This window comes from Hylobates moloch, unplaced genomic scaffold (assembly GCF_009828535.3).
Source record: "Hylobates moloch isolate HMO894 unplaced genomic scaffold, HMol_V3 SCAFFOLD_1, whole genome shotgun sequence".
Lineage (NCBI taxonomy): Eukaryota > Metazoa > Chordata > Mammalia > Primates > Hylobatidae > Hylobates > Hylobates moloch.
This window is the reverse complement of record NW_026652276.1, coordinates 11,673,241-11,696,608: the sequence shown is the minus strand read 5'-3', so window position 1 is coordinate 11,696,608 and position 23,368 is coordinate 11,673,241. Positions and strand designations below refer to the sequence as shown.

The 23,368-nt window shown below is 41.1% G+C and overlaps 1 protein-coding gene across 2 annotated transcripts in view; it reads right to left on the bottom strand.

The window, feature by feature from the left end:
* Nucleotides 1-1,671: 1,671 nt before the first annotated feature.
* SLC16A14 (solute carrier family 16 member 14) overlaps nucleotides 1,672-23,368 on the bottom strand; it is a 34,516-nt gene continuing 12,819 nt past the window's right edge. The window contains exons 3-5 of one of the 2 annotated variants that reach the window (XM_032753996.2): nucleotides 16,931-17,074; nucleotides 13,002-13,979; nucleotides 1,672-4,261 (exon numbers count right to left, since the gene is read on the bottom strand). In XM_032753996.2, coding sequence (XP_032609887.1) covers nucleotides 4,110-4,261; nucleotides 13,002-13,979; nucleotides 16,931-17,074 — 1,274 coding nt within the window. In that variant the 3' untranslated portion in view covers nucleotides 1,672-4,109. The remainder of the gene's footprint in view (nucleotides 4,262-13,001; nucleotides 13,980-16,930; nucleotides 17,075-23,368) is intronic. The other variant, XM_032753997.2, reaches the window with a different exon arrangement.

The window sequence follows — 23,368 nt, the reverse complement described above, 5'->3', positions numbered from 1 at the left end:
ACCCTAAAACTTAAAGTATCATAATAATAAAATTAAAAAATAAATAAATAAATAAATATCCATTGAATTGTAAAAAAAAAAAAAATCTCGGAACATGGATGTTTTGAAATGTTATAATCATGAAGAATTGTAAGCTAATATTATTAACATCTTACATATCTAATGAAGAATAAGGAAGAAAGGAACTGTATGTTGAATATCGGTTATAAGATTTAGAGTATAGAGTTTTAAAATGTATTTCCTACTAATAAAACAAATATTCACAATAAAAAAAAATGTTGAGACCGGGTGTGCGATTTTACTATGCATAAGAATCTACTGAGAAGCTTATCTAAAAGGAAGATTTACTGGTCCCATTCTCAATTCTCTAGGTTTTAAGTAGGCCCAAGAATCTGCATTCAAAATAATTTTGGATACAAGTTTTAAATCGAAGAAGCATTATGTACATATGGAAACAAAAAAATCAGACTTACCTTAGTCCCCAGATTTTCTTCCCTGGAGCCAACAACTGTTAATGTTTTCTTATGTTTCTTTATGTTTCTTCCCAGCAATTTTCAATTCATGTCTAAGCCTATTATATATATGAATGACTTTTCTTGTAATGAAAACATATAATTGGGGGCATATTAAACATATTGCTTTATCTTGCCTTTTTTTTCCCCTTTTTTCTTGAGACAGAGTCTTGCTCTGTTGCCCAGGCTGGAGTGCAATGGCGTGATCCACCTCCTGGGTTCAAACAATTCTTCTGCCTCAGCCTCCTGAGTACCTGGGATTACAGGTGCCCAGCACCATGCCCAGCTAATTTTTTTATTTTTAGTAGAGACGGGGTTTCGCCATATTGCCCAGGCTGGTCTCAAACTCCTCAACTCAAAGTGATCCATCCGCCTTGGCCTCCCAAAGTGCTGGGATTACAGGCGTGAGCCACCATGCCCAGCCTATCTTGCTTTTTTTTTTTTTTTTTTTAAGCACTATATCTTCAGGCTGTTTCCGAATTCTACATATAGATCTGCCTTTTTTGTTTAATAATTCCATAAATTCTGCTGTATTAGGTCTATACTTTAAAATACTTTATACTGTACTTTAACAGTTATACTACTTTAACAGTTCTCTAATGGTTATCTGTTGGTAAACATTTAAATTGTTTCCAGTCTTTTTTTTTTTATTTTTCTTATTTGAGACGGAGTCTTGCTGTGTCGTCAGGCTGGAGTGCAGTGGCGCGATCTCAGCTCACTGCAACCTCCACCTCCCGGGTTCAAGCGATCCCCTTGCCTCAGCCTCCTGAGTAGCTGGGACTACAGGCGCCCGCCACCATGCCCGGCTAATTTTTTGTATTTTAGTAGAGACGGGGTTTCACCATGTTGGCCAGGATGGTCTTGATCTCCTGACCTCATGAACTGCCTGCACCGGGCCCAGTCTTTTATATAACAAACCATAAACAAAAAATCCTTACATATTAGTCCGTGTTCATATGTAGAAAATGATGTTAGAAATGCAATTGCTGGATTCAAAGATGTGTGCATTTTAAATTTAATACTTAGACTCAGCACTTTTCATAACCATTCTAGGTGATTTCTGTCCACGTGGTTTGTGACCACACCTAGAGAAATAGTTTTTCAGGGGAAAGAATGAAACAAATAGTTACCACCTGCATTTTAGGAGTATTCTCTTCAAAGCCAACAAAATAGAAATTTTATAAAAAAACTCACTGACCGTCTTCAAAGAGGACAACATTTATTTAGTTGTATGTAAATAAAAATTACTTGGATACATGAGGGGAAAACGATAAAGCACATGATATAAATATACAATTAACCCTTTATAATATCTTCAAAGAACGGCAAATAACATAAACAGGAAATATTTGCAGTAATTCTTTCCAGTATTCTCTTCTACTCTGTTGTCAACATGAATACTGCAAGCAGGTCTTTATTTTTTTTGACAATGGGAACTTCCACTCATTTGGTAGAAGTCACCACTTTCAAAACATAGTAAGTCAACAGACAACTGTACAAATTGAACGTGAGCAAGTCTAACTTAGATGTAATTAGAGTCGAGTCATTGGATAAAAAGTTCATATTGATGATACACAACCAGCAGTGCAAGCATCCAAATACATTGGCTATAGCACCATTTAAAATATTTAACACTGCCTCTTGTTAATTTGATGTTGTCGGAAAATGAAAGTAATGAAGCCATGTAGTTTTTAAAACATACAACATGTGTTTCAATCTAATCATCCTAATTCTATGGTAAATTACACAGAGAGAGATAGAGGAGGGAACATTGCCTCAGCTTTAAGATTATCTTTATCAAAATAGAGAGCTGGATTCTTTAACAGCAGCCAAAGCTGTAACGATAACACATAGGTTGTTGTGTTGAACCAAATGGAGTATGACATGCAATCTATTGTCTATAATAATTTACAGGCAATTCCCGAGTCATTGGAGGTAATATTAAGTGTATATATTAACCATGCTTTTGTCTCTCCTTTCCATTAGCTGCCTTTTGTTATTTTGGTGATCCTTTCATTATACAACCCCTACCACTAGACATTAGAGCAGGAAATAATGGAGATGGAACAAAAAGAGAACTTGTCCATTGAATCACTTGTTAACAGCTCAGAAGGGCATGGTTGAGTATAACTGAAACTGCTGGCTAAAATTCTGCTTGGGGTGGCATTGTTTGATTCCAGTTCCTAGTAGCATTCCTGCCTCTAATTGTCAAGGATAATTGAGAATGGGCTGTATTCACTTCAGATAAATTTGACCTAAGACACTGGCAATGATATTCAAGGATTTGTGTGTGTGTGGTGATCAAACTGTGAGTAGAAATTTAAATAGTCTTAAACTATCTGTAAACAAGTAAGGCAGCCAGAAATTTCAAATGATCTGGGAAGAACATTCTGCAGTCTGAAAAACGTTTGGCTTAGAAAAATAGACATCTCAGATAAAGAAAGGGCATTATTAGATGTCATGGATCACAGTCATCTTCTGTATGAAATCAATCAAGAGAACTATTTTTAAAACTGTGCCACGCTCAGGAAAATGAATGGTCTATATAACAACACAAGAGTCTAGAAATGGGCTATTTGTTATCACTACTCCAGTGTCAGGTGTGGCACAGACATCTACACTAAGGGCATTCCATTTATTATCCTCACAAATTGATAGTGTTATACTTTGGATTAGCAACATTCCTTGGAGATGATTTAACTATTAACTTTATTTGTCAGTTAGCAATTAGTTCTATATTGTATTTTTTGGGCAGAAGAAACTCAGAAAAAAATATTGCAGGCCCCAGATAATGCTTATCATCTAAGAGGCCAATGATATGAATAAAAGTGCTTGAATTGTAGCCCTTGATTTAATGTTGTGTGTACAAATACAGCTTCTGCTAAGGAAATCATTACTGTTATTTCTTTGTTAAGGTTTTGTCTCAAGATTCCATTTATAACTGGATAGCACTGAATTAGGATTAATGGCAAGTGCTTTCTTTTAGAGGAGGATTTATGAGTCACAATCCCTAGCTGCAGAATTCCCTCATAAAAATACAAGCCGTGTTTCTTTAATTGCACTAAATTGTATTACCTGTGGAATTAGAGCTTGCCTTTGTTTGATGATAGCAGATCAATAGCTCCCTGTAATAATTAATTTCTGAAATCTAGTCATATTCTTGTGCTTGAAACCCATTTATCTGTAAGCTTTCTGGAAGCACACAGATACTTCAGTTTTGTCTTACAAAGAAGTGGTTGAGTTGAAAAGCTTTTATTCCCTGTTTTTGTTTTAGAAGCTGTATTTAAAACCCTAGTCCCAGTAGATGACAAGGGAATGGTTTTTATAAGGGCATCTCTACCAATTATTTACTAGGCTGTCTTTGAATAACACTGTCATCTCTAGAATGTATGTAGTCCTTAAGATCTTGTAGCATTACATCTCCCCAAACAGAGAGGCAGTGCTGCTTACAAATGAGGCTGTGACAATGGCATTTACAAATGACAGTGCCAGTTACCGTACAAATGCTTTCCCACGTCCTGTCATAGGTGCCTCACAGCAACCATGCGAGGTAGGCATGAGTATTACAGTGAAACCCACACGGAACATTACATGATACTAAACATGTGCACCATCCATGTATTTTCTTCTGGATTGTTCTATAATTCGAATGCACGGCTGAATAAGTAAAAAGAGTATCCCTATCATATAAAGCAAACCACATATGTAGAAGGAAAAATCATATTTTTGCGTGATGTCATAGATCCACCCTACAAAACAAAAAAGAATATATTGAGTGTCATGGAGTTGATACAATAAAAGTCAAGAACATAAAGCAGGCATTTATTGCTGCTATAAATGTTTCTAAAAGAATTTATATGTCGTTTCATACCAATATAATGTTTCATTTATGCATTTCTTTTCCTTTTTTTTTGTTTTTTATATTTTTTGGTTCTCATTTAGCCATTTTTAAGGGTGTGCTGTACACCAGCATTCCCCGTGCCTGGGGAGGGCTGCATTTGTTAAGCCACTTGATTGCTTTGGAAGGCATTTGAAGCAATTCCCGGCTGACTTATGGGGAGAACCTTCTGGTTCACTCAAAGGCCCGCACAAGGCCAGCAGTGAAAAGCGAATCCAATGATTTTCTTTTTTCACAAGTGCAAACACGAATTTTTCTAAAATCTACAAAAACGATTCTGAAGTCTTTAGTGTGTATCAAAGGAGGCTGGGCAGAAGATATTTGAACTTTCATTCATTCTGAAATATTTGAGGGTACACATCTGCTCTAGAAAGAATCAAAATCTTCAGGTGTTATAAAATTCACATTTACAGCCACAAAACTTTAATATTTACACTTATAGGCCGGGCGCAGTGGCTCACGCTTGTAATCCCAGCACTTTGGGAGGCCGAGGCGGGCGGATCACGAGGTCAGGAGATCGAGACCACGGTGAAACCCCGTCTCTACTAAAAATACAAAAAATTAGCCGGGCGTGGTGGCGGGCGCCTGTAGTCCCAGCTACTCGGAGAGGCTGAGGCAGGAGAATGACGTGAACCCGGGAGGCAGAGCTTGCAGTGAGCCGAGATCGCGCCACTGCACTCCAGCCTGGGTGACAAAGCAAGACTCCGCCTCAAAAAAAAAAAAAATTTACATTTATAAAACTCTAAGTTGCCAAAGATACTGCCACAGATGCTGACTAAATTATGTTATTTTCAAATAATAATTTAATATTATAATCAACAGCTTAATATAATAATCTTATTAGACATTCTGTAAAATACCACTATATTTCATGAATTCTAAGACAATGATGTGCCATTATTTTATGTATCAGTAAGAAATAAATATCCTTGTCAATTCAAATATGACTCAGTATTTCCTCAGGACTTTGTAAAAGGTATTCTAATTTGAGACGTTAAAACATGAGAAAAATGTGTCTCCGAATCTATGAAATATGTTTCCTATATTTCAGTGATTAATTCTAAGAATGGGTCACAAGTCATGGTTCCCACACAGTCAACTACGCAAACTGAGAGGATTGAGCTACACACAAGAGTTTTATTTATGGTAAAAATGTAAATTTTGAACATTCATTTTTTTCCCTTTTAGTAAGTACATTAATTAGCAAAGACTTAAAATATAAATGATTTAGTGGCCAGGCTCAGTGGCTCACACCTGTAATCCCAGCACTTTGGGAGACCAAGGCGGGCAGATCACATGAAGCCAGGAGTTCGAGACCAGCCTGGCCAACATGGCAAAACCCCTATCTCTACTAAAAAATACAAAAATTAGCTGGGTGTGGTGGTGCATGCCTGTAATCCCAGCTACCCAGGAGGCTGAGGCATGAGAATTGCTTGAACCCAGGAGGCAGAGGTTGCAGTGAGCTGAGATCATGCCACCGCACTCCAGCCTGGGCAACAGAGCAAGACTCCGTCTCAAAAAATAAGATTTTATGATAAAACATAGTATTCCGTGGCCACTTTTCAGAAACATCTTTAAAAAAATTGAATTGGCAAATGAATGCATAAACGCACTTAAACTTCCCCTATCAAGAAACAGCCACACAAAAGCAACCAGGAAAGGTGTAAACCAGTCCCTCCGACTTCCTGGTTGTTATCTGTATCTCTTTGTTTATTGTATCTAGTGTGTGATGAATATGCCTGGATTATGTATTTACAGGGATCAGTCAAGGCATTCATAAAGAAAAACAAACAATAGCATACAAATTTATAATCTTTTTTTAAAAAACACGTTAAAAGGTATGAATTCTGGATCTACTTTAAAAGTAAACCAAGTTTTTGAATTTGTTATTTGATGTAAAAAATAGAAAAGAAAAAAAAAATCTGACTCTTTAGAAGTGGCTCAGTAAAATGTTCTATCATCTTTTCTTAATCTATAATTGGAGACAAGGGGGACAAAAAAGATTAAATATAATCCAAAAATAATGCTTCAGCTTCAGAATTGAATTGGAAAGGCACATTGACACTGACCTATGAACAAAAACACACCCAACTTCTACTCAGTGTTACCAGCTGGCAACCGGGGACCATTGTGAATTAGGACAAAATGAACAATTCACTTGCAGATAATGCAGAGTGATCTGTATCTACAGAATACATGATGGGAATGACTGTAATCTACAATGTAAAAAAAAATCAATAAATACAAATGAGGTTCTCACAGTCCACTCATCTCCATATGAAAGCTGACCAGGTCATTTTAATGGCTAAATCCCCGCTTTCCACATGATCAAGTGATTGAGAGCAGAAACGATGGCTGTAAGTAACAAACACCTGAATGGCTTGTTTCAAATGGCTGAAACAAGTTCAACTATTACTGCTGCTTAATGTGAACTTCGGAAATAGGACGAAATCCTACCTGGCTGGAAAATTAAGCTGTATTTCGTTCAGACTATTTATTTACTTTTTGGTGGAAGTGGTTGATTTGAAGCTCCGGGCTCTGTGATGTGGCCCCTGCCTACCTCTTTCCCCTGCTCATCAGCACAAGCCATGCTGAATTTGTTAGCATCTCAAATACATTTCTCTTGGCTCCTTGTCTGAGCATGTCCTGTTCCCCCTTCTGGGTGGGATAGTAATAAATACCGTCACCCTTAGAGCATCCTAGGATTCCCTTTTCCCCATCCCATCCTTCATCTTTACTCCGCAGAATATAAAAAATGTCTGTTAAGTATATTACATATTGCAACAGACAAATTGAATTCATTATTATTACTATTATTATTATTATTTTTTGGGACGGAGTCTCACTCTGTCACCCAGGCTGGAGTGCAGTGGCACGATCTCAGCTCACTGCAGCCTCCACCCCCTGGGTTCCAGCAATTCTCCTGTCTCAGCCTCCCGAGTAGCTGGGATTACAGGCATACACCACCACGCCTGGCTAATTTTTGTATTTTTAGTAGAGACAGGGTTTCCCCACGTTGGCAAGGCTGGTCTCAAACTCCTGACCTCAGGTAATCCACCCGCCTCAGCCTCCCAAAGTGCTGGGATTACAGGCGTCAGCCACCGTGCCCAGCCAAATTCATTATTATTATTATTTTTTTAAATGGTCCTCTTTCCTCTAAAAATATAAGCATTTGTAAAAGTATCTCCACATGCCCAAGCTTCAAATGTAACTCATGTCAGTTTTTTTTAAAAAAAGCACACCCAACTTCACCGAACAATTTAACATAGTTCAAATTGTAGGAGTAGTCCTAAATTTCATGTTAAGTTAATCCCATAGGTTTTCTCCAATCTACCTTTAGGATTTATTTATAAATAACTCTGGATCCTGCCATCTCCCTTTGGTGCCTGTTTTAATATTTCTGCTCGTTTGAATTCAAACCCATTCGGATGTAAAGCAGGTCAAGAGAGACAGGACTCTACCAGGAGCTTTGACTCTCAGCACATGTTGACACAGCTTTTTCAGAGAGAAGACAGTTCCTATAAGCTGCCCTCCTCATGCATCCTTCACCACCCCTCCTGGAGGTCTGACCTCAGTTCCTGGATTTGAAACCCGGGATTCTTGGCAACCCTGGATTCTTGGCAACCCTCATCCAAGCACCAATTCAAACCTACAGCTTCAAAGTAAAATCTGGTTCCCTATTAAAATGCATTTTCTTTTCATTTGAGTCTGTCAAATAAGTAATAGCTGTTTTTCGTATTAATTAAATAAGGGCCCCCAGCTTTTGGTGGAAAACGTTGCAAATTATTGTTAAGTTATTGGATTTTATGTGAATGGAAGAGACGTGTGTGGAATATTGGTCAGTCAAATCTGATGGCTGAGGTTTTGCCATAATATACACTGAAACATCTAGGTAAGTATGTACTACTATTACATAATTTTGTTTTATTTTATTTTATTTTAATTTTGAGACAGAGTCTTGCTCTTGTCGCCCAGGCTAGAGTGCAGTGGTGTGATCTTGGCTCACTGTAACCTCCGTCTCCCGGGTTCAAGCAATTCTACTGCCTCAGCCTCTAAAGTAGCTGGGATTACAGGTGCCTAATTTTTGTATTTTTGTCGAGATGAGGTTTCACCTTGTTGGCCAGGCTGTCTCCAACTCCTGACCTCAGGTGATCTACCCACCTCGGCCTCTCAAAGTGCTGGGATTACAGGCATGAGCCACCGCACCCGGCCTATATTACATCTTTAAAGGGGTTGAATAAAACGCCCAACAATATTATAAATAAATTAGATCAAGAAGTCCATGCTGCTGAATGACATGGTTGAAATGTCTGTTCAATATCTCTGATTATACATTCTTGAAACTGTTTTTTTTAAAAAGAAGGTAATGTGAACAGTAATTTTCCTTGCAGCAAACCCAGCTAAGTAATAATTTCTAGCGCACCTCGAATTTCTAGCAAGAGTGTAATGTGGTCATTTAGTCACTCATGTTGCCAGTCACTCTGAGCCTACAGTGCACATAAATGGTGGCTTGCATCTCATTGCAATCTTGGCTCCCTGGTCTGGAAAGTCAATAAATGAAACATCATGCAGGTAGCCAGTGAATGTTATGCATCATTCCTTAGTGCATGAATTCAATGGAAGATGAAGAAACCAACAAATGCAAATAAAGAAAGTCCCCTTTAGCTTGCTGGCCTAGACAGGCACAACCGAATGTTGATTTTGGGGTTTCCATAGCAGCATATGATATGCATCATAGAAGGCTCCCAACCATTAATACAACAATTTCTACCATCCATGGTGGATCCCATTCCACTAAGGAATCCACCTCTAGGGAGGAAACTTGAAGCAGTCAAGAGATAAGACCTGATGACTGAGGGTTGGGTATAACTCCCTGTCCTCTACTTATCATTCCTTTCTCTTCCACTGAAGAAAGCTCACTAGAATGCAGATGAGTGGACAGCACATGGCCACAGGGAAGGGATAAGGAAACTATCCTGGCAAACTCTGGTGTTTTGACTAACATCGATCTTGAGAATTACTCATGCCATACCCCACAGTTGTGTTGTGATGCCGCCATTGACATCTGACGGATCAAGACAAAACGACCCGAGCCTGCCCATTAGAAGAAAGTACCCCTGGATCATGCAAAGAACCATCAGTGACAGAGTGCATTTCTGCATATCATGTATCTGAAGGACCTCCAACAAGAGGGCGGAGGAGCCACTACTAGGTCCCCATACCTCCAGTGGATATTTAACATTTCTAGCAGGCACCATTGGCTGACTGATTCAACTGCCAATCCTAATTCTTTTCTCCTTTCCTTCCTCTAGTACAGAGGCTAGAAAGCAAAATACTCCATTCAGAGCTCCCCTTGAAGCTTGAACTAGCTATGTGATATAGTTCCGGCCAATCAGATATAAGTGGAATTTTGCTGGGACTGAGCCTTTCCCCACTTGCTTCTCCCTGCTATAAATGATGATGTAGTGGCTGGAGATACAGCAACCATTGTGTCACCATGAGGCAGTTAGCATGAGGAAAGGGTCAAGAGGATCTCTGAGACATTGCCCCAATATCCTCCAGTCCCTGAACTCTATATTTCTGGTTATGTGACAGAAATCTGCTTAAACTATCATTGTCAGGATGTTATAATCAAATGCATTCTGACCTGACAGAGAATTTTACATAATGAGAACATTGAGCAATTTTAGACCTTTCAACTGCCAATATAGTTTGCTCCATGGCTATAGTCATTTTCTATTTTTTTTTTTTTTTTTTTTTTTTTTTGAGACGGAGTCTCGCTCTATCGCCCAGGCTGGAGTGCAATGGCGCAATCTCGGCTCACTGCAAGCTCCGCCTCCCGGGTTCACGCCATTCTCCTGCCTCAGCCTCTCCGAGTAGCTGGGACTACAGGCACCCGCCACCACGCCCGGCTAATTTTTTGTATTTTTAGTAGAGACGGGGTTTCACTGTGGTCTGATCTCCCGACCTCGTGATCCGCCCGCCTCGGCCTCCCAAAGTGCTGGGATTACAAGCGTGAGCCACCGCGCCCGGCCTGGCTATAGTCATTTTCACCTAAATGCTCCATTTGCACTTCTGTGCACAGGCAGACAACAGGAGCAGCTTGCTCCAGGAGGAGGCCTATATGTAGCCCTGGGGATTCCTAAAGTGACTCTTGGACTTTAAACCTTTAGTCAGCCAACTGCTGGTGTTGTCTGCCGTATAGGCAAAAATCTATGATTTCTTGTACTTCAAATTTCAAGGGGATTTAAAAGCGTGTTTGTTGGCACAAGCTCTCTGCCAGTGGGGGTCTTAAGGGAGGAGGTGACTTTATGACTTATAGAAAGACTGGGAAAAAAGGGGGCAGGGAGGGCTTTGTCCTGTACCCATGGGATTCCTTCACCCACTGGGGAGAGATATTCCTGCCAGAGGATATTAGAATAAAGGGCCTGGAGGGCCCAGACAGGAGGGTGCTTGGGGGTGGCTGGGGAGAGGGGACATCTGAACAGGTGAGGCTCCACTGGGTTAGCCCGAGGCTCTGCACAAAACCTCTAGCAGCTCTGACAAGCACCACCAGCCCTGGCTGTCTGTCTGAGGGCCACCACCAGAGAGCACCTTTGTGTTGGCCTTCTGCCATGCTATGCAGACTCCTGTCTCCAGTTCTTGGACAGAAGATAGACCTCATTATCGTCACACAGTACCTGGTGTCTTGGGGCATGAGTCTACCTGCCGAAACCTGACTTGCCTTTCCACGAAGGCACTGGCCCAGACACAAGATTCCTTGGTACCCATGGCTTCTGGTATGCCCAAATACCAAGTTCTCTGGTTAATTTGCTTCTTGCAAATGAAGGGAATACATGACAGAGAACGTATCCTAGATGTTGCCAACTAGTGGCCTCCAGGCCTGTGGTAGGCAGAATGCTTCTATCCCCCAAAACACCAAAGTCTTAATTTCTGGACCCCATGAATATGTGACCTAATAGGGCAAAAGGGATATTGCAGGTGTGATTAATTTAGGACCCGGGCTGGGGAGAGAAGCCTGGATTTCCCAGGTGAGCCCAATATAATCACAGGCACCCTTATAAGTGAAAGGAGGTGGCTGGGCATGGTGGCTCACGCCTGTAATCCCAGCACTTTGGGAGGCTGAGGTGGGAGAGATCACAAGGTCAGGAGTTTGAGACCAGCCTGGCCAATATGGTGAAACCCCGTCTCTACTAAAAATACAAAATAAAAAATTAGCCGGGCATGGTGGCACATGCCTGTAATCCCAGCTACTCAGGAGGCTGAGGCAGGATAACTGCTTGAACCTGGGAGGCAGAGGTTGTGGTGAGCCAAGATCAGGCCACTGCACTCCAGCTTGGGTGACAGAGGGAGACTCCGTCTCAAAGAAAAAAAAAAAAGTGAAAGGAGGTGGCAGGGAGTCCAAATCAGAGAGAAGTGGGAAGATGTTACACTGCTGGCTTAGAAGATGGAGCAAGAGGGCACACGCCAAAGAATGAAAGTGGCCTCCAGATACTGGAAAAGACAAACAAATTCCCCACTAAAGCCTCAAGAAGGAATTCAGCTCTGCTGACCTCCAGAACAGTAAGGTAATAAATCTGTATTTGTGTGTGTATGTGTGTGTGTATGTGTGTGTAGATGGGGTCTCACTGTATTGCCCAGGCTGGTCTTGAACTTCTGAGCTCAAGTGATCCTCCTGCCTCGGCCTCCCAAAGTACTGGAATTACAGGTGTGAGCTACCACTCCTGGCCAATCTGTATTGTTTTAAGTCACCATAAGTTTCTGGCAACTTATTATAGCAACAATAGGAAGCGAATGTAGGGCTGGATTGAGTCCATGGATGTGTTCTGTTGCACCTGCCACATGGTGTTTTGGAAAACTGTTAGTGCTACCTAACAGTACAGATTCTTAGCTTCTCCTGGGGGAGAAACAACAACAGAAGATCTGGCAATAATTCTCAGTATTTCTTGGTGACAGAAATCAGCTGGAACTGCCCAGAGGCCACCTTCAAATGGGTAAGGAGCCCATCAGCATTCCATCACCCCATCCGCTTTATTTCCTCACTCTACCAGCCTGGCTGCTTTATCATGTGGATAGGATCAAAAGTTCGTCTACATTTCATCTATATTCTACATAAAAGAATGGCCTTGGCCAGGCGTGGTGGCTCACACCTGTCCACCACTTTGGGAGGCTGAGGCGGGTGGATCACTCGAGGTCAGAAGTTCAAGGCCAGCCTGGCCAACATGGTGAAAACCCATCTCTACCAAAAACATAAAAAATTAGCAGGTCGTGGTGGTGCACACCTGTAATTCCAGCTACTTGGGAGGCAAAGGCAGGAGAATCACTTGAACCTGGGAGGCAGAGGTTGCAGTGAGCTGAGATCGCACCACTGCACTCCAGCTGGGGCAAAAGAGCGAGACTGTCTCAAAAAAAAAAAAAAGAAAGAATACCCTTTAACTTGCTAAAATGTATAAATGAGAAAGTAGGGGGCAGGAATGGGAAGATAAAAGGAACATGTACAAAAATGGAAACCTCCTTCTTATCTCGGACTTTATAACATAACACACCATATCTACACGCACTCTGAGCTCTTAAAACCTCAGAGAGTTTACCTGCAAAAGGTGGTCCCAGCAACGCAGAGATGCCATTAGCACAGATGATGATGCCGTAGGCATTGGCCAGGTGTTCAATGCCAACCAAGTCTTCAGTCACTACGGGCATTAGGGAGAAATAACCGCTGGAAAACCCTATCAGCGCACAGATGACCGCCAGGCCAGCGTACGTGTGCATCAACGGCAGAATAAAAATACTGAGGACAAGGGTGAAGTTGGCCAACAGGAAGACATTCCAAACACTAATGCAAGGCAAGTCGGCTATGACGCCCAGGATCACTTTTCCAAAGATGTGAACTATTGCTATAATTGACGTCAGAGGGAAAACGTCATTTTGCTCCGATAAGTTATACAAATTGACGATTTCTGGGAGGTGAATGAAGGGGATGACAAAGCTGCTGTATGCAAACAAAGCCCAGAAAATAAAGGCTACAAACATTCGATTTGTAAATAGAGAGGCTGTCCCAAAGTAGCCCGAGTACCAGTCCTCGAAGCCCTTTCTGACTTTCATGGTGAGCCAGCTGACAGTCTTCAGAATCCGGAGAGCACACATGTTCTTCCTGTGCCCGGTCTGATCGGGGCACTCCTGGGCTTGTAGGTCGCAGAGGGTCTCCTCGTTCCCGGGCCCACCATCCTTCTCTTCTGTTCTTCCCTGCTGTCCAGTTGACTTCACAGATTCCGTGGAGTGCGCTGGCAGGACGCGCAGATCTTTCTCTCCTGGGTCGTTTGGGTTTTTACCAGGAGAGAGGGGCCTCATGAGCGCCCCACAAACACACAGGTTTAAGGAAACGGCACCTTGGATCAACATGGCATTCCTCCAGCCGTACTCTGCGCACAGGTACTTCAGCAGCACAGTCATTAGGAACGTACCGAATCCGGTCCCCGTGGTGCTGAGGCCCTGGGCGAGGGCGCGTCTCTTCTGGAAATACCTGCCCACCATGACCACAGCTGGCAGGTAGGCCATCCCGCTGCCCAGGCCTGCACAGGCCGACAGGGAAAGAAAAGACACAGTGCAACATCAGTGGCCATATCCAGAATTCGCAGCAAAGATCACCTGCATTTCCTTAATTAGTATCTATTTATGCTTTTTATTTCTAACAAAGCAATAACAGTGATTATTTAAAAAGCAGCCCCCAGCGATAAGCAGCAGAAAGACCATCCACCCAAGCAGGTTTCTAGCCCGCCATTTTCCCCAACAGGCTTTGTGGCACAAGTTCCTCCAATAATAAAATGGAGCAGCATTCTCCATCAGAAAAATATAAGCTCCAGGCAGGCAGGACCATGTATTTTCACCACTGGTATGCCCAGGACTGCCCAGAACACACAGCATGTGCTTAGCAAGTTGCTGGGAGAATGAATGTCTTCTCTGAGGGCCTCTGCTGTCTTAAGCCTCCCTTGATTGCACTGTGTCCAGAGACCCTGACCTGGCTCCTTAGTCTCCGCAAAAGGAGTATTTATTTCCTCGCCTATAACACAAAAATCCCAGTGCTAGCCCTATTCATTGGACTATTATAGAGAAGAATTTCTAATGTACTCAGGGAAAATATCTGACTTTTTTTTTTTTTGAGACAGGGACTCACTCTGTTGCCCAGGATGGAATGCAGTGGTGCAATCACAGCTCATTGCGTCTTCGAACTCCCCAGGCTCAGATGATCCTCCCACCTCAGTCTCCCAAGTAGCTGGGACTATCACTGTGTGTGGCTAATTTTTGTATTTTTTTTGTAGACACGTGGTTTCACCATGTTGCCCAAGCTGGTCTCAAACTCCTGGGCTCACGCGATTCACCTGTTTTGGCCTCTCAAGGTGCTGGGATGACAGGTGTGAGCCACTGCTCCTGGCCAACATCTGACATTTTTAAAGAACTGTTTTCACCAGAGGAATATGTTCTAGTGATCTATTGTACAATATGGTGACTGTAGTTAGTAATAATGTATTCTGTATTTTTCAAATTGCTAAATGTAGATTTTAAATGTTCTCATCACAAGTATGTGAGGTGACGGATATGTCAATTAGCCTTATTCAATCATTCTACAATATATACATGTATCAGAATGTCACATTTGACTCCACGAATATTTACCATTGTCAATTATGACTAAAATAGAAATATTAAAAATGTATTACATATAATGAGGGAAAAAAAGAACTGTTATCAGGTCCTTCAGTCAATGGTTTTTAAACTATGCTTCAAAGGATACAGAAGTGCTTTATGTGTGTGTGTGTATAGACATATATTACAAGAAGCAACTTGGGGATTTATATGGACAGTAGGTTATTATGTTCACTTTCTCCTCCTATCAAAAGATACATACTTAAGCTTATATGTTTTATATATATATATATAACCATATTTACCTATTAGCTAACATTTACTGAGCACTTTGCTAAGTGCTTTATACAAATTATGTCATTTAATGGTTTCAACAACCGTGTAAACTAAGCTCTCTTCATTAGACCCATTTTGCAGATAAGGAAACTGAGGTATAAGTAGGTTAAATAACTTGCCCAAAGTCACACAGATAATAACAATGAAAAAAGAAAAGCCAGAATTCCAAGCTAACTTTTAACTCTTATGCTAACGCATTCATCGTAGCTCTGCACTCAAAAAGAATGTCAAGCTGGATTCAGTTTATTTAAAATGCAATTGCACAAGTAATTACTCATCTGTGTGAATCACACTACCTGTTGATAAAGGAAATTGTGGCTGGGAATATATTTTGCATAATGGATATGCAGATTGTGGTGCCTGGCAGCCAATATTAACCTCTTCACTGGAGAATGACAACTTAACTGTACTCTAGATTTGCTTGTCTCTACATATATGTGTGGTTTATGCTATTTTATGAATTTGAACAGGGCTAAAAGAGTAAATTATTATAAGGCCGGGCGCTGTGGCTCACACCTGTAATCCCAGCACTTTGGGAGGCCAAGGCAGGCGGATCACCTGAGGTCGGGAGTTCGAGACCAGCCTGACCAACATGGAGAAACCCCGTCTCTACTAAAAATGAGTAATTAGCTGGGCATGGTGGTGCATGCCTGTAATCCCAGCTACTTGGGAGACTGAGGCGGGAGAATTGCTTGAACCCAGGAGGCGGAGGTTGCAGTGAGCCAATATCGTGTCATTACACTCCAGCCTGGGCAACAAGAGTGAATTTTAAAATAAAAAGAACTTTTTGTTTTCTTAACTTTTCAATTTTATTTTCTATTATGTTTTTTTTTTTTTACACAGAGGCTATTATTATTATTATTATTATTATTATTGAGACAGAGTCTTACTCTGTCAACCAGACTGGAGTGCAGTGGCGCAATCTTGGCTCACAGCAACCTCTGCCTCTTGGGTTAAAACTATTCTCATATCTTAGCCCGCTGAGGAGCTGGGATTACAGGCATGTGCCATCGCACTTGGCTAATTTTTTTTTTGTATTTTCAGTAGAGACGAGGTTTCACCATGTTGGCCAGGCTGGTCTTGAACTCCTGGCCTCAAGTGATCTGCCCACCTTGGCCTTCCAAAGTGTTGGGATTACAGGCATGAGCTACTGCCCCTGGCATATTATTTAGCTTATTTCCCACACCACACCGATGTAATTTCCTTAATCTTTGGTCCATTCACCTAAGTCAATGTTACTGCCTTCCTTTTCCTCTTCCTCACTGGAGATAGCATTGGCATTTAGAACCAGGCATATGGAAATATAATTTGATTCTATTAGGCAGGCCAAGTATTGTTGTTAGGTGGGCTTCCCCCACTTGAGGCATATTAAAATGTAATGTTAAAATGTATTTCCAGGAATGTAGGGAGGGGTAGGGGTGAAGTGGGGTGGAGGAAACAGAACAGAATGTTTTAATGTGTCTCTTTTCTCCACAATTAAATCCATTGCCAAGATGTCTTATAAAACATTTAAAATAGAGTTTAAAAAAAGCCACATGCTTACCAGCTGCGACTCCAAAAGTAATGAAGAGATAATGCACGTTTGCAGCATAGGCACTCAACACCCAGCCCAGGGAATTGACGAGCCCTCCAATGATCGCAGTCTGGCGGCACCCACAGGTGTTAATGAACAAGCCGATGAAAGGGCCTGTCACAGAGCATTGGAAAAGGAATTGACTAAAGGCGCTTCAGTTTCATTCTTTCTGATAAATCTTCATGTGAAGACAAAGAATAAAATGTTACTAGAGCTGTTAAATGAAACAAAAAGCCCCCATTGCTTTATGTGCCAAACATTTTTAGCATGCAAAGATGATTTTAAGTAATTTCATCAGAGAGCACAAGGTTCTAGGTTTTCAAGAATGGCAGACCTGAAATAAATAGACGTTCATTCTTTCATCTACAAGAAAACCAGTGATCTAGGAGCTATCTCTAGCCTGTGGATGCATTTTGTCGATCCCATACAAAGTCTAAAAAATGTCTGGAATTAGTTGCCAATGTTTAAAAATTAAGAGGATTCACAAAAAGTCCAGTGGCAACACAGACTACCTTCCCACAGGACCAAAGTTAGTTGGAGCTGTGCAGTGGCTGAGCGCATTTGACTGGGACACACCCTTTCCGGTTTGCTGCAGTCTCTATCCTTCCCTCTGGTCTTAAACCTGGACTCACTTCCATTATTTCTTTGGCTTCTTTCAAAATAAAAAACATTTCAGTTTTTGACTAAAATAGAAATATTAAAAATTTATTACGTATAATGAGGGAAAAAAAGAACTGTTATCAGGTCCTTCAATCAATGGTTTTTAAACTATGCTTCAAGGATACAGAAGTGCTATATATGTGTGTGTGTATAGATATGTATTACAAGAAGCAATTGGGGATTTATATGGACAGTAGGTTATTATGTTCACCTTCTCCTTCTATCAAAATATACCTACTTAAGCTTATATGTTATATATATATATTACCATATTTACCTATTAGCTAACATTTACTGAGCACTTTGCTAAGTGCTTTAAACAAATTATGTCATTTAATCATTTCAACAACGGTGTAAACTAAGCTCTCTTCTTTATACTCATTTTGCAGATAAGGAAACTGAGACCAAAAGGGAGTACAGGAAGGGAGTCTTCAGAACTCCTGTGCTTCAGGCAGAAAACTAATAGCCTGTTTTCATGAGGATACCCAGATTGAAACCAAGCTGAAAAGAACTAGTTGTCATCACTTCATACAGACTCCCATCCCTGCTGGTGTGCACCGTCTCTGACCAGACCTATCAGGCTATGGAGATTCGGGAATCCATTTCCATTGTGTAAGGTGTGACAACACTCACAGCGGCACAGTACTTTATGAGATGCATTCTGATTGTTTCCTTTATGCTGACTTTCTAGTTTTGTTTTGTTTTCTCGTTTTTGTTTTTGTTTTGATACAGGGTTTCCTGTGTCATCCAAGCTAGAGTTCAGTGGTGTGATCACGGCTCACTGCAGCCTTGACCTCCCTGGGATCAAGTGATCCTCCGATCTCAGCCTCCTGAGTAGCTGGGCCTACAGGCTTGTGCTATCATGTCCTGCTAATTTTCTATTTTTTATAGAGATAGGGTTTCGCTGTGTTGTTCAGGCTGGTCTAGAATTTCTAGGCTCGAGGGATCTGTCTGCCTTGGCCTCCCAAAGTGCTGGGCTGACAGGCTTGAGCCACGGCACCTGGCTGACTTTCTAGTTCTTAATTTTCAACCTTCTTTATTCTCCTCCTGATTTTGTGGTAATTTCTGATGTCACTGAAGCTGAATGCTTATCTTGTGATCAATGATTCCTTGTTTAAATAGGAATCCAGATTTATATGAGCTAGTACTCAATATTCAGTAAGATGGCATATTTTAATCATCTTATTTTTGATCATTACAAAGTTATGAAACTTTATATGAAGATGAACTATGTTAAAAACTTGTTTAAAGAGCTTCCCTTTTGGCTTAAACTGAAATAAAGTTTCCTTTAAAGTTCTAACTATATTCATGTGTGTATCTGGGTACAGTCAGCTAATGAGTTTATTTTGTCTAGTGGTTTTGTGGGTGCCTAATGCTAAAAACTATGAAGGTAAAGACTTATTAATTTAATTAACTCTGTTGCATTACAGGAAATAATTCAGTAAATTAGCTCCTTAGAATAGACTTAATATATTAAACATACTTTATATAAATGTTATTTGTTATTGAATACGCACATTATAGAAATCATATGTAAAATACATGCACTGATAAAAAATCTGATGGAATTACTGGGGTTAACTGAAATTCACATACCCTAAGTTAGAGATACTCGTTTGATTTCTTTACACATTTTCATTTTTGTTTTTCTAAACCCATGGTTACTTGACTACGCCTAGCTTGGATGAGTGGGTAAAAAAGAGAAAAATGCATGACTTGTCAGTTTGCTGTTTGTAGCCCTTTGAAAGGTCAACAGATCACAGTTCAGTAGCACAATCATATTTTCCACTTCACAGAAAGGGCCCAGAAGCAAATTTTTCTGAGGTGCTTTATGAAACATTACATTAAAAAGGCGTTTAAAAAAAAAAAAGGAGAAAATTCCAAACTCAGTGCAAATATTCATGTCTGGAGGAATTTTATAAATTAAAAAAAAGTATAACTATTTTACTGCTAAAAACATTAACTAAACAGCCAGGCACTGTTATCCACTTAATCAACTCTCGCATGCTGGGGCTTCAGTCATTTATGATTTGCAGATGAGCAAAGCGAGACCCAGAAATGCTGTGACTTCTCCATGGTTATAAAATATATGTATATTGAAAAAAAAATAAAAACCCAAGCTTTTTGACTCTCAGTTTCCTCCCTCCCTCTCTTCTTTCCTTCCTTCTCTTTCTTTCTCTCTCTCTCTTTCTTTCTTTTTTGAGACAGAGTTTCAACTCTTGTTGCCCAGGCTGGAGTGCAGTGATGCCATCTTGTGATCTTGGCTCACTGCAACCTCCGCCTCCCGGGTTCCAGAGATTCTCCTGCCTCAGCCTCCTGAGTAGCTGGGATTACAGGTGCTCGTCACCATGCCCAGCTAATTTTTTGTACTTTTAGTAGAGACAGGGTTTCGCCGTGTTGGCTCGGCTGGTCTTGAACTGCTGACCTCAGGTGATCCACCCGCTTCAGTCTCCAAAAGTGCTGGGATTACGTGAGCCACTGTGCCAGCTCAGTTTCATTTTCTACCCACTGTTTACTGATGGTCCACTAGCATTGTCAAAATCAAACCACCATTTCAAGAAAATAAAAGAAGTCCCCTCACAATCTAAGGAGAATGGGGAATCATACAATTGAGACACAATCCTTTGACCACGACTCACAGTTTATTATAGAGTAATTCAGTGTTTTAGGATGAGATTATTCACAGTATCTGACTTTTTCATTTTCAGAAGGAATCTGAATCTTGGACCATTTCCCACTGTAATAAAGTGTCCTGGCCAGGTGTGGTGGTTCACACCTGTAATCTCAGCACTTTGGGAGGCCGAGGCGGGTGGATCACGAGGTCAGGAGTTCAAGACCAGTCTGGACAAGATGGTGAAACCCCGTTTCTACTACAACTACAAAAATTAGCCAGGTGTGGTGGCAGGTGCCTGTAATGCCAGCTACTTGGGAGGCTGAGGCAGGAGAATCGCTTGAACCTGGGCAGCAGAGGTTGCAGTGAGCTGAGATCCCGCCACTGCATTCCAGCCTGGGTGACAGAGTGAGACTTCGTCTCAAAAAAAAGTGTCCCATTGCTGTGGGGAACACCCTCAGGAAGTTATATTTTATTGACCCATCCTGGCAGCTGACAGGTTGGAAAAAGCGCCGGTGAAGAGAGGAGCAATCACAGGTGAGCCTTGGCAGTGCTCAGGGATGGTTACAGGTGCTTTGAACTCCAGGTCTCTTAGGGTAACCCCTCACCATAGTAAAGAGTTAGGAGCCTCTAAATCAATGAACTGTCTGCCTTAGCTGAACAGTGGTGTCGCTTAGGAGCTTAAAAAAAATCCTGATACTTGGAGCCCATCCCAGGTGCAGCCTGAGGGGGGGGGAAGTTAAAGCTCCCCAGGTGGATCTGATGTGCAATCAAGATTGACAATCACTGCCATAAAGTGATTTAACAAGTAATTTATCTTGTGTAGCCTGTGGATTCCCCCAACAATAGGGCATCCACCAAGAATGATTCAGAGAGCTAGCATCACAAAGGCTGCTGTAGATACTGTGAAAGGAAAAAACAAACTTGGCACCCCAATTCACTCTGCCAAAAGGAAAAAATTAAGCTGAAAGCTGAGTCATGCAAGCAACTGCCTTTCCTTTTATTCCTAAGCAGATAGCCACAGAGAAAGGGTTATATAGCTCCACAGGTAGCTACTCTATGTTCACCTTATTTTATGTAAAAGTGCCGATTTACTGAGTGTGAGATGAATACAAAATTGATGATTCCCCTATCTGCACCTTTTCTCTTGCAACACGTGGATTACTGTACCCTCCCTTTCCCCTCCAGCCCACTTTTCCCCTTTAAATATTGAAGTCCTCAAAATCATCTTTGGAGAAAGGCACAGGTAACAGACTGTTTCTGTGATTCTGTGTTTATTTCTTTTGGGCACGTCCCTACCCTTGGCAAAATTAACTTCTGGATTGATTGAGACCAGTCTCAGATATTTTTTGGTTTACAATACAAATGAGGTGATTACGTTTGATTAAAAGTTGGGACCTTCTGCAGGACAGTGGCAGATTCATGCTACTCATGGGGCCGGGGCAGGAGAATCGCTTGAACCCAGGAGGCAGAGCTTGCAATGAGCCGAGATCGCGCCACTGTACTCCAGCCTGGGTGACAATGCACATTTATTGAATTTGCCATATGCAAACCACTGCCCGAGAGGACTTTCAACTACTGTCATATAAATCATGGATTTTTTGGCTGGGCCCAGTGGCTCATGCCTGTAATCCCACAACTTTGGGAGGCCGAGGCGGGCGGATCATGAGATCAGGAGATCGAGACCATCCTGGCTAACATGGTGAAACCCTGTCTCTACGAAAAATACAAAAAATTAGCCGGGTGTGGTGGTGGGCGCCTATAGTCCCAGCTACTCGGGAGGCTGAGGCGGGAGAATGGCGTGAACCCAGGAGGCGGAGATTGCAGTGAGTCGAGAGAGCGCCACTGCACTCCAGCCTGGGCAACAGAGCGAGACTCCGTCTCAGAAAAAAAAAAAAAAAAAGAAGAAGAAAAAAGAAAAAACCACGGACCCTTTTAAATTTAAGAGATAGCCCAAATGTGCTTACAATGATTAGAATGTAAAAACCATTTGTATTTTCATTTCAAGTATGTTTTCAGTTCTCATTTGACGTAAAGGCAGGCAGTGTCATAATAGACACAATTTTGGAGTCCCACGGACCAGGTTTAAAGCCAGTCCTACACTTACTGGCTGTTCAACCTTCAGTAAATTACTTAATGTCTCTGAGTGTTGCATATTCTTCCTCTGTAAGATACAGACAATGGTCTGGCCTCCAGTGTTGTAGGATCAAATGAGATCATGTACATTAACGTGCATCTGGCATGCAGTACGTGCTAAATAAAGGGGAGCTGTTACTGCGCGTTTCTGGCTTGGAAAGTTTCCCTGAGGTTGCTCAACAAATCTGCAGCCACCCTGTACCAGGAAGCTTGGGATAATGAACAGTAATTTTAGGTAAATAGATAGAATAAAAGACCTTTCATTTTTATAGCTATGAGGCCTGCTGTGTTAGGATTTCTGAAACTCAGAGCAAAAAATGTTTATCTGGCAGGTAGCTTTCCCTGTAGAAAGATTAGTCTAAAATCTGAAATTCCACAGTGTGGAATTCAGGGACTCTCAAACAAAATTCTGAACACACAGTTACCTGTCAATTAAATTAAGTATGACCATCACATTTCACCATGAGTTAGGGGTTCTTATTTTGGGGATCATCTTTAAAACCATATCGAATAATTTCAGAACTAGTTTCTGTTGCTTATTTTCATAGGACTTATGAAACATAATATCTAAAACCAACTTATTGGATGGTTTGGAAAATATTGGGACAGTTTATATCCTGGCCTTCTTCCGAGTCTTTTTTTGATGCTACTGCATGCGTACACTTCCAAGATTAAATCTGCATGTGTTTTGTTTTACCCCTTACAAATATATTTTTAAAAAGGAAAGAAAGCTGGATTTTAAGTGTTCTAGAAACAGTTTTCCTTTACTAACTTATTGAGAAAAGTAGAATTACAACTGACGTAAAACTTAAACATGCCTGACACTGAAATAAACCTACCTGCGTGTTTCCTGTGACAAACAGTCCTAGTTTAACAAAACAATGCAGATTTGAAGAAGTCAGTTCAATAAGATGTTACAGACAAAAATGATTTATCAGTAATTTTCTGACATACATAATGATGCCTTTATTTAATTTTAAAACTATCAGTATTAATTCCCT